Below are 12,111 nucleotides of genomic sequence, written 5' to 3'. Positions count from 1 at the left end.
CCGTCCATAGATCCTGCGACAAGAAACTTGGGAGGGTGACATTCCTTTCTCAGTGACTAAGACTGATAGAATCCTGTGTTACTAAGCACACATACTTTAGCAAGTAAATGAATAAACGCCCCATGTTTTCTGAAACTGAGGCTGAAGATCGGAAGTAGATCGTGAGAGTTTAGCCGGCCAGCCCTTACAATAACTAGAATGATGGCTGAGAGTTGGGAAGATGGAGGAGAAAGGCATCTTATCAACCAAATTCTATAATCCACCCCAAGGCGAAAACTAGATACATGGGTTTCTGGAATCTTCTTGCGAGTATGACCAAAATTGCTCTCCATGGTGCCTGTGTCTGCTGTGTGCAGGGTAGTCCTCTTTTGCCCCTTCACAGAGCGGGATTTTTCAACCTCGGCACTGTTGATATTTCGGGTCGGATGGCTCTTTGTCATGGGGGAGTGCTGTCCCGGGCATTGCAGGATATGTAACAGCATCCTTGGTCTCTACCCACTGGGTGCCAGTAGCACCCACCCCTAGGCATGACAACCAGCAATGTACCCAGACATGTTCCTCGAGGGGGTACAGTGATCTGGCCAAAATGCCAGTAGTGTCGATTCGGAGCATCCTGCCCCAGAGTCAGGTGTTGGATTTGACCCAAGTGGCCCATCACTGCTGATACAGAAGTGCGGTGATGGAGTCACAGCTTTGCCAAACCGTGGCTCAGCCCCAGGGGACACGTCTGGGTCTGCTCTTAACTGTAGGTTTAAAGGCAAGAGCCCCTACCTCTGTTCTGAGATCTAAAGTTGCTGGAGTCTTGCTCACCACACCCCTTAACCCTCCCTCGCCTTCCCATTCCCAACAGCAAAAGGGGAGGTGCCTGGGAGCCGCCCCGGGGGCTGTGCAGAGTTACATGATGAGTTCTAATGAAGGGCGGGCCCATTGCAGCAAAAATAGTGTTTGGTTTCTTTGCAGGTCTCACGAGGGGCCAGCAGCCAAGTCCCCGAAAGGCAGCCTTTAAAAGTGTATTCTGCTCCCCTGTTCTGTGTTTCCAGCAGCACAGGCTCCTGCCTTGTTGCCAGAGCACCGGTCAGGAGCTACCCTGTCTTTGGGGGGGCCTCTGTAGGGAGTCTTTGATCTTGGAGCCCAGCCAAGAACAGCCAGGACCTTAGCCATTGGCTTGGGCTGGCAGTTCACACCGTGTGGAAGTGACGTCCACTGGTTTGCCTTGTGGTGTCAGCCACCCACCTGGAGGACCATGGGTGAGCTTCAGTTCAGGACTGGTTTACTCTGATGATGCTCCCAGAGTGTACAGTGAGCGCTGTCAGAGTTTTTGCTTCTGCAAGCACCTTCTCTCTCTCTGTTTCTCTCTCTCTCCCTCTCTCTCTCTCTGACCCAGGATAAATGTCCACAAAGCTCTTGGCCACAAAACAGAAACATCTGCTGCCGCCAGGGAGGGGTTGCTGGATGATTTAGCAGCTGTGGGTGACGCTCCGATCTGGTGCTCTCCGCCCTGACAAAAACCATCAGTGCAGCGAGGAGCGCATGTCACTGATAGTCTCCGGAGGTGGGGGGAGTATCAAAAGCCAGGAGCTGAGTCAGAGAGAAAGATTTGACAAATCTGTCCCTTGTTTCACCCCCGGATTCCCCTCACTCACCAACTCGAGTGAGTTTAGTCCCAGGAACCATAAATACGGCGATCTTCAGGGACCCTGATGCTAAGGTTGTGTGTCCCGGGCCCCATGCACGGGTTTGGATGCCGTCCATGCGGGCTGTGCTCTAAGCCCCTAACCTTCTCTTGAGAGTGATATGAAAAAGGTAAAGAAAAAGACAGGCACCCTCCATGGCACCACTGGGGGCGGAGGGCCTATCTTGGCTTAACCACTGGTTTTGTTCTGTTTCGTGTTACAGCTGCATGAATACAAATCCTCGTCCCACCGTATTTTTCGGTTGAACAACATAGCGAAAGCACTTAAGTTTTTGGAAGATAGCAATGTAAGTATTTGAAACATGTCTTGTTGACATAGCCTTTCCTGTGACAAAATTTGAAGTTGTGTGCTGGTCACAAGAGACACGGGCAGAGGGGACCCTGCCGAGGTGGTTGAATGAAGCGCAGTTGAAACATGAGGGGGCTCGCGTGTCTGAGCCGTCGGTGGGAGGTACAGCCCCGAATCCCCGCGCAGCCCTCCAGCTCCATCAGGATGGAGACGCCGGGGGACATCCAGGAGTAGGGAGGGCGGGAATGCAGCTGGCTCTCAGTCAGAATTCTCCTTTCCTTTCCTTTTCTTTCTTTCTTTTTTCTTTTTTCTTTTTTTTTTTTTTAAGTTAAGAGTAGAGTAAACATATCAGAGTGTAAAACTTTCTCTTAGGACTCAGAATATGGGAGAAGCAAGGAGGAAAGGGGGGCTAAGTGAGCCGGGGGGAGATTACATAATTCTTTTCCTTTTCTGGGTTTTGAACTCAGCTTCGTGTCCTTAGAAAATGGGAAGGAATGACCCTAGAGGGATGACATTTCCAAAATTCCCCTTTCATTAAGTTTCACCAGTTAATCCACCAGTTAATCTGGGGAAAACCCCCTCAGCTTGCCTGACTCATCACATGTCTGGGAAGACTTCATCATAAAGTGCGATTCCTTTGGGGTTCCTGGTGGTGAGTGAGAGTTGACTGGGCTGATTTAAGCAGAAAAGGCATTCGTTGAAAGGATTCCAAGTTGTCACAGAAGGATTTGAAAGACTGGGGAGTCAGGGATGGAATGCCAGGTTGCTAAGTGCCAACACGCCCACAGAGCACCCCCCACCCCATGCAAGGACCCTCTAGGGCTCTGCACTGTCCCTCTGCCTCTGGGCGGACATCGCTGCCCCCAGCACTCCTCCTGGAGTGAACTCTCAGTGTCACACATTCGGATTCAAAGGCCTAAGTGTTTGTCAAACAGGCACATTTTAACCAATCAGGGTTAAATCCATCCATCCATCCATCCATCCATCCATCCATCCATCCATCAGAAAGCCTTATCCCCACATGCTATTTCTAATTAGCAGTGGGTAACTGTCTTAGCCATCATGGTCCATGATCACCGATTTCAGTGCTCTGTGTTTGTCAAAGATGCATTAAATCTGGAGGTTCGGTGGTGTTCATGTAGGATGCAGACACACCTCGGGCACTTAGCATCTGTTCTTGGAAAAGAAAGACAGGCCTTACTAGCTGTGTGTCCTGGCCACGGTATGTTGACCTCTCTGGAATTTCCTCACCGAATTTATGCTGTGGGGTTGTCGTGAGGACGAACTCAGCTAATACTTCTCAGGAGCTTAAGGTAGTGTCCATACGTGGTGGGTACCGTGTATGTGTTAAACACACTTTTGCATGCTGGGGTCCCTGAGAGGTGGCCTGGGGCAGCGCCAAACAGCACAGGTGAGAATGAGAAACAGGCCAGGAGGGCATCAGGAAATAACATGTTTCAGCCTCCTTGGACACCCTCGTTCAGCTCAGACGTTGCTTCTCTCCAGGTGAAACTTGTTAGCATCGACGCGGCAGAAATAGCGGATGGCAACCCCTCTTTGGTTCTTGGGCTGATTTGGAACATAATCCTCTTCTTCCAGGTAAAATCATTTCCTTTCCGTATCACATGGTAACTGTCTCCTTTGAGTCTGCGTCGCCCCAACACAAGAGCGGGGCCAGATCAAGGGAGATAGTGAGATTTCATTTCTGACAGATTCTGACTTTTCTGTTTCCTGTAGAAGAACCAGAAAAATCTGGTCGCTAAAGATTCAGAGTCCCTGTGATTTTAAAAGTGGTGTGAGCTCTATTCTCTTGGGACTTGAAGAGTTAAGTATTTACTTCGAAAAATAATTTTTTTCTAAAATGTCACAGGAACTGGGGAAATACTTCCAACCAAAACTCGAACTTGGAGGAATCACTTTCCTAAAATGACTCGTGTTCATCAGAGACAGTTAAAGAGCCTGAAGCAGAGAGAGCTCTAGGAAGAGGCATATGTGACGGGGAGACCTTGTTCTTCCATCCTTAGCACCTTCCGCCTCTTTCTGGAAAGACAGATTTTACAGAGGAAGGGCAGGCTCTGCGGCTCGAGTATGAAGGTGGCATTTAAAATTGTGCTCAAGTTTTTTTTTCCCTTAATAGTAGGGAGTGAGCTGATACTTCATCTTCTAAATGCCCCGCTTTTGAAATAGAAAATCATGGCTCATTATTTACTGGCCGTCCCGAGAGTAAAGAGGACGTGACAGAGACTCAGTGCTTACCTTTCAGAGCAGAATGAGCTCCAACAAGGCTTGGAGACAAGAGATCCAGTTCTATGTGAGCCCTGAACTTAAAAAAGGGGGGGGTGGGGCCTTCCCTCTGAGCCTCGGTTTCCACATCTGTGAAATAATAGCAGTGGTCAGAATATGTTTTGAGCACCAAGAGATGCTACTTGGGAAAGCCCTTGGTCAATTGTGCAGTGTAATACACAGGCTTCGGTTACTGATGTTTGTTCTTAAACTCCCTGATAGACGCTGGAAACATCCTGTAATGTGTAAAAAGTCCTTGACTCCACCCAGATTGTCATTTATTTATTCAGTAAATGTCTGTTGAGTTTCTCCTTTGTGCCAGGCTCTGTACATACAAAATCGTGCTCTCAAGACTTTCTGGAATCACAGACAAGTCAGTCCCATGTTACAGAATTCTGCAGTGCAGGCCATAATCAGAGTATGAGCAGAGTGTTATAAAAGCACCAAGCCAGGGCCACTGTTTCAGAGGGGGAAGGAGAGTGAGGAAAACTCCCTGGAAGAAGTGACACCAGAGCGGGGTTTTGAAGGATGAGTAGGAGTGCTCTAGAGTGCTTCTCAGACTTTACTGTGCATACCAGTCACCTGGGTGGGGGGTGTTGAAATGAAGAATCTGATTCTCTAGGTCTGGAACAGGGCCTGGGGTTCTGCATTTCTCATGCACCCCATGGTCAGAGCACATTCTGAGTAACCAGAAATTCAGCGTTGAAGGGAAGGGACATCCAGGCTGCCGGACCTGGGTGAGCACAGGCAGTGGGGCTGGAAGCAGCATGATGTACTCAGGGAGTGACAGGTCATGAGCGGTCAGGGGTAAGCAGAGTCAGGTCAGCAAGATCTCATTTGCAGCTCCTGGCCAGAATTAAAGAAACTTCTGGAAGAGGTGATTTTCCCTGCAAAGTGTCACTGCACACACCACAAGCCACAAGAAACGGTCAGGCCACCATGAGCACTGCCCGGTCCCCTGACATATGACCGTAGAATGAGGTTTCTCCCTATCTGGAGAACCAGTTCTGCCTGAGCTGGTCCCTCCAGCCAGGGCCCAGGAGGGTCCTTGCGGGGTCTGCCTCTGGGGTCTGAAATGCTGGTTTCCTTCCAGATTAAAGAGCTCACGGGCAACCTCAGCAGAAACTCTCCATCTTCCAGCCTGTCACCCGGCTCGGGGGGCACAGACTCAGACTCTTCCTTCCCACCCACGCCCACCGCAGAGAGGAGTGTGGCGATATCGGTGAAGGACCAGAGGAAGGCCATCAGGACACTGCTGGCCTGGGTGCAGAGGAAAACGAGGAAGTAAGGCCCCCGCCCTGGCCCCCATCCCCCCGCGCGGCTGCCGGGCCGAGGGAGGGGCCCCTCCCCTGGGAGGGCAGGCACGGGGGCACCACCATTTACTCAGTCACGTGCCCGAGCGTGCCTGGCATTTCACGGGGACTCTCAGAGGAAGGAACACTGTCTGCCTCTCTGTTTCTGCGCTCAAAACTGTTTGGTTTGCAGAATTTGCATGTAAATCGAAAGAGCCTTCACCATGTTCAGTCCCAAAGTAGGCGCATCTCTCGGATCCTAACATGTCTGTATTTGTTATTAAGCTTCTGGGCATCTTTCAGAGTCTGCAGCGACTTAAAAACTAAGAACAATAAAGGCTGCAATGTATCAGAATTAGGGCTGGCCCTTCCAAAATGAAGCAGGTGAACTGGAGCCTAGCCTCCTGTTTTGACCCCTGCGCGACTGGGAGACCCTGAGGAGTCACCTCTCTAAGCTGCACCCATAAGATGGTGACTTGCCGTTCACTGCCTTACAGGGTAGTGAGGGTGCCAGGAAATAAACTCCATGAAAGCGCCTTGCAGAGCATCGGCGCTTAATAAACACTTAACATCAGTTCCCGTCTCCCCGGTGTCTGGAAGTAAAAGATGGCAGGGGAAAAAAGATGGGAGAGAGGTTGGACCTTTGGAGTTTGATTAAGGAGTCAAGCATCATAAGAGTCGATGAATGTTGCTTAAAAATAAGTCAACTAAAAGAGAGCTCATTGCAGGAGTTAGGGTGACTGTAACGGAGAAGAAGTGTCTTTGTGGGGTGGGGCAGCGTACCTCCTTTGTGGTGCCGTTTACAGGCAGGGGTACTTGTGAGAAAATGGCCCCCGTGGCCGTGGGGCCGATGGAATCCTAACATGGGCTGTGGCTTAACAGTCTTGTACCAACGTCAGGGTCACGCCTCCTATAACACACGCTGGTAGCCTAAGATGCTACCGCTGAAGGAGGCTGGGTGGAGGGTACTGCTTTTGCAACTTCTTAGGACCCTCAAATGATTTCTAAATAAAAAGATGTTTGGTTTTTGTTTTTTTTTAAAGAGAGTTCAGTGACCATAGTTGGGAGATTGGCAAGGGGTCTCAAAGGATGGATTCTAAAGGAAATTAGTGCAGGATTATCTATCTTTGTCACTTTTTTTTTTAATTTATTTTTTATTTTTGTTTTGGGGGAGGTAATTGAGTTTTTTGTTTTTTTTTTTTTGATAGAGTTACTGGGGATTGAACCCAGGACCTTGTGCATGCCAGGCATGCACTCTACCACTGAGCTATACCCTCCCATATCTTTGTCACTTTTAGAGTTACATTTTATTTATATTAATAATGACATTAAGGTCGAGGGGAGGGTGTAGCTCAGTGGTAAAGCATGTGTTTAGCATGCACGAGGTCCTGGGTTCAGTCTCCAGTATCTCTGTTAAAAAAAATAAATAATTGAAGCTAATTACCTCCCCCCCCAAAAAAAACAAAACAAAACAAAAACAAAAAGAATGACATTAGCTGTCACTTAGGAGTGGCTTCCGTGTGCTACCCACATCCCCCCTTAGATTGTGCACATGACGTGGCCCTTCTTGTGGGTTCAACCTGACACTTCCCCACGACAGCCACCTTGTTTTATAAATGAGGAGTTCGTGGCTTAGAGGGGTACATGACCGGCCCAGGGCCGCGGCACTGGGAGTCCAGAGGGGCAGCCGGGGTGTGAACTTGGGTCTTTCGGGCTCCTTTTTTATTGCACAGCATATCTGTGTTTGCTGCATTTTGAATCTCACTGATAAAAGGAATAGTGCATAAAATTGCTCCTTTAGATAGATAGGTAGATAGGTAGAAAGAAAGAAGGAAAGAAAGGAAGGAAGGGAGGGAGGGAGGGAGAGAGGAAGGGAAAGCATTGGGGAACATGAGGTCCTATGCTGTCTCTTTGTATAATATATACCTTCCTATTCTGTTTGTCTGGGAATGGAAACGTGGATGGTTCAGTGCAGCTGTCCCTGTGCTCAGGGCTGGGGGCGTCTGGGCCTCACTGGGTCAGCAGCTCCTGGCCCCACTCGGGGGCCAGCGAGGCACCACTGAGTCTGCTTCCTGACCTGCGCTGGGGCGGCGGCTCTTCCTCAGGTACGGCGTGGCGGTGCAGGACTTCGCCGGCAGCTGGAGAAGCGGGCTGGCTTTCCTGGCCGTGATCAAGACCATCGACCCCAGCCTGGTTGACATGAAGCAGGCGCTGGAAAACTCCATGCGGGAAAATCTAGAGAAGGCTTTCAGCATCGCCCACAATGCCCTCCATATCCCCAGGCTCCTGGAGCCAGAAGGTAGCAGTGGTTCTCTCTTTTTCTTCCTTGGTAATAATTTTTTCTATTACGTATGTAACACCTGCTGTCCATGTAGAAAATCTGGAAAGTCCAGAAAAATCTAATGAATTTTTATCTCTTCTACATCCCTACCGCTGAGATCATTTTCCCAAGATTTTTCTATGCATCTAATTACATTTTTTACACAATTGGTGTCATTCAGTATATGTAGATTTTTGTATCTTACTTTTTAAAAATCTAACATTATAATTGTGACATAAGTATTTTGCATGCTGCTATGATGTCTTCATTATGCATCTTTTTGGCTGCATAATATTCCATCGGGTGGATGTACCAAAATTTACTTAGCTCTTCTACCACTGGTGGATGTTGAAATTTTTTGGGAATAGTCATGTTTTTCTGTAACACTACAGTGAGCATCTTATTGAATAAAGCTCAGCATGCATCTCAGATTATTTCCTTCAGGACCAGGTCCCATTGTTGGAATAAGAAAGTATACACTTTTTTTTTTAACTTTCACATATTTATTTTTATTTTTTAATTTAAAAAAAATTTTTTATTGAAATGTAGTGTTAGTTTCAGGTGTACAGGAAAGCAATTCAGTTGAAAGTACACACCCTTTTAAGGTGCTTGGTTATCTCTGTCAGATTGCTTTCCACGTGGGTTAGGACTGCCAAACTTAGGGCTCCCTCCAGCAGCGTGTAAGGGTCCTGGTTCACCAGACTCACTGATGGGGCCAGCAGTGAGCTGGCTGCTAGCAGTGGGGAACTAAGATCGCAGGGAGTAACAGAATCCTGGGAACAAGAAGCCCTGAACTCTGCATCCCAGCGTCTCCGCTCATTAGCCAGATGAGGCTTCTCTCAAGTCATTCTAGTTAAAAATCGCATGTTTGTGTGTCCTAACTCCTGTCTCTCTCTTAACAGACATCATGGTTGACACGCCGGACGAGCAGTCCATCGTGACTTACGTGGCACAGTTTCTAGAACATTTCCCAGAGTTGGAAGCTGTATGTTTGTTTTCCTTACCTCTAATTTAGAAACGGTACACTCCCATCAGCTGGCCATCAAACAGAGCTGGGGCTCGGGCTGTGTTACTCCGTGTGATGGGCTGTAATTGTCAAAGCTTGGGCTCAAGTCCCTTGAGCCTTGCCTTGCCACATTTTCATTTCAAAATCATATATAACACGTATGACATTTAAAAGCAGTATGGGAAGTGAGCCACACCTCCCCCAAACCTCCTCTATCCCCAAACTCTGTGAAGATCATAAAAGATGCCCACTTGTGATAGTGGGTCAGCTGCTCGATTTTTCAGCTGTCAGATGGAACATTTTAGCAGCCTTACCAGATTTAATCAGAACTTAAAAGATGATAAAAGACAATGACCATTCAAAAGCATGCCTTTTTAGTTTCAGAATCTGAGTATACCTGGGGACAGGTTGTTTTGGAGCAGAATCAGACCTTTTAGAAGTTATCATGGCTCCATTGAACCTCCACCCAACCCAAGCACAAGCCTGAGACAGTAATAGGAATGACCAGAACAAGAACAATGGTCCTACATTGAGTTTATTCGGAAAGTTACTGAACACCTAATGCTGGCTCAGGGGAACCTGGCAATAAACTAGATGGATGAAGTCCCCGACCTTGTGTAGCTTTGTTCTAATAGAGAAAACAGTTGACAAGTCAGCAAAGCATTATAACTTCAGGAGGTTAGAAGTACTAGACCAGAAAAAGACAAGCATGAAGAACTAATGCTCGCAGGAGGAACAGGCTGCTCTTTTAGCTGGAGGCTTGTCAGGTGGCTGTCCTGTGTGTCTCTGGGCTGACTGCCACTCCTGCAACCCGACATGGCTCAGTACCATTATCTTCATTTTATAGATGAGAAAACAGACGCTTAAAACAGACAAAGGTCTCTCCAGGATCACACAGCTACCAAGCGCACAGCTAGAGTTTGATCCCAGCTCTCTGTGGTTCCAAAGTTCAGGCTGTTACATCCCTTACAACGTATGGCTGAAACGGAGATCCGCTTTGGTGCAGCTCAGAAGAGCCAGACTGGGTCCTCCCCAGGCTGCGGCTTTCATTCCAGTCCCTGCCTTTGCATGTGTTTCACATCTGTTTCTGGACCATGGATTTTCCCAGGGTGCTTTAGATGCAGGCATTCCGTGGGCTGGAATGTCAGTTCTGCCACTCAAAGCTGTGTGACCTTGAGCTGCTTACTTAACATCTCTGACGCATATTGGAATGAGATAGCATCTGTCAAATGGAAATATGGCCCACATTTCAGAGTTATGTGAAGTCTGAGTAGATACGGAAAGTACCTACTCCTATGCTTGGCACAACAGTTGATGCTTAGAAAATGGTGATGATTGTTATTATTTTGTAATTTAATCTTCATGTAGTCCATTACTGAACTCTGAAATACTAGGCACTAGATTTTTCTTAGCCCTGAGGTCTCAAGCTGTAGGGAGAGTTTGAAATCAGCTAAAACTTAAGATACTTGTGTGAGTCAAGGTCATGGCCAGGATTCAACAAATCTGACCCTTGGATATTCCCAGGGCTGCAGTCAGAGACTGGGGCTGGGGAAAGAGAGGTTGAACAAAATATGATACCTGGACAAACTCATCCTGACCCAAAAATCACAGTGCATCACCACGGAACAGTCCATTCACATCCCTCGGGGACTGATTACACATGAGCCATCCCAGCTAATCTAGACACCCACTGAATTATTGCCTAACAGTTCAGCTGCGTTTAGTTTGTTTCAATAAACATTCATTAAGCCCTGGCCACGTACCAGACCTTGTGCCCGATTTTATGGCCTGACATATGGTTTATTTGCATAAATGCACCATACGTCTTTGAAAAGAAGGTGTCTTGTGCCGTGAAAGCATTGACAGTCTTTAAATATCAATTAAGTTGAGTTGGTTAATATGCTGCTCTAATATTCTATAGACATATTGATTTTTTTTTCTGCTTTTCCTATCAGTGGGTTTGAGGAAAAAATGTCAAAAATCTCCAACTCATGATTGCGGGTTTATGTCTCTTCTAAGTTCTGTCATTTTTTATTTTGTGTCTGTTGAAGGCATGCCACACACGCTCACACGGCTAGGACTGTTGACTTTTCCTGATGATGTCATCTCTTTTTAATGCCATTTCTCCCTTTGTCTTGAAGTGTACTTTGTTGGATGGGAATATAGCTTTATTGGCTTTCTTATGATTAGCATTTGTATGAGCTATCTTTTTCCATCTTTCTCCTTTATGTGTATGTGTGCTTAGATTTACAGCATGTCTCTTGTAAATAGTATACAGTTGGGTCTTATTTTTTATCCATTCTGACAAGAATTAGTGTGTCATTTTATGAATGTATTTTTTTGACCATCTATATAGATGTAATCTACCACTGATTATTGTTTCCCATTGGTCCTTTTGGTTCTATGCACCTGTGTCCTTCCTTTCTAACTTTTTTTGGATTTCTCAATTATTTTTTTGTTTCTACTTTATCTCTGTTAGCTTTTTAGCCACATCTTCTCATTTTATCTTTTTAGTAGTTTTCCTCTGGATTGTAACAGTCATCTTGAACATATCTCAACCTACCTTGAATTACTATTATACAACTTTTACATAAAACATGTTTATTTATTTTTATATATGCAACTATTTAATTACACTCACCATGTCTCCATTCTTTTGGGCTGATATTGTCATTTACTTTGCTTCTTTATATGTTTTAATCCCCAATGCTTTGTTATTATTTTTACTTTAAACAGGAGACTTTTTGAGAAAACTTTTTAAACAGTCTTCTATATTGACCACACATTTACCATTTCCAGTACTTTTCATTCCCCGCTTCAGACCCAGGCTTCTGTCTGTAATCATTTTCTTTCATCCTGAAGAACGACCTTTGTATTTCTTGTAGTGTTGGTTAAATAGTTACTTTAGAGTCTTTATTTGCTAGTCAGAACCCTGGGTCATATTTGGATCTACTTCCTAATGACTATTGTTTCTCTCGATTCTGAGTCTGTTCTCTTCTTCGTGTCTTAACATTTTTTATTTTATGCCAGATCTGATGTATAAAAGTAACAGGAGAGTGGAGGTAGATGACATTTTCCCCCAGAGAATGTAGCCCTTTCCCAAACAAGGACCTGCGATGAGGAGCTGATCATTTTGCCCTTCTCGGGGGGTTGATACGGACTCCATTGCAGTTTTATTTAATTTCAGCCCTCTGGCTTCAAATAATGTTAGAACGAGGTCAACCACTC

The 12,111-nt window shown here is 46.3% G+C and overlaps 1 protein-coding gene across 2 annotated transcripts in view; it reads left to right on the top strand.

Annotated features, from left to right (window-relative positions):
- The window catches only part of CLMN (calmin), a 113,126-nt gene that overhangs the window by 79,627 nt on the left and 21,388 nt on the right, over window positions 1-12,111 (top strand). For both annotated transcript variants that reach the window (XM_032482573.1, XM_032482574.1), the window contains exons 4-8: window positions 1,897-1,980; window positions 3,489-3,581; window positions 5,359-5,549; window positions 7,663-7,856; window positions 8,780-8,862. In XM_032482573.1, the coding sequence (XP_032338464.1) occupies window positions 1,897-1,980; window positions 3,489-3,581; window positions 5,359-5,549; window positions 7,663-7,856; window positions 8,780-8,862 (645 nt within the window). The remainder of the gene's footprint in view (window positions 1-1,896; window positions 1,981-3,488; window positions 3,582-5,358; window positions 5,550-7,662; window positions 7,857-8,779; window positions 8,863-12,111) is intronic.

Source organism: Camelus ferus, chromosome 6, assembly GCF_009834535.1.
Source record: "Camelus ferus isolate YT-003-E chromosome 6, BCGSAC_Cfer_1.0, whole genome shotgun sequence".
Taxonomy (NCBI): Eukaryota; Metazoa; Chordata; class Mammalia; order Artiodactyla; family Camelidae; genus Camelus; species Camelus ferus.
This window is presented reverse-complemented; position numbering and strand designations above follow the sequence as displayed.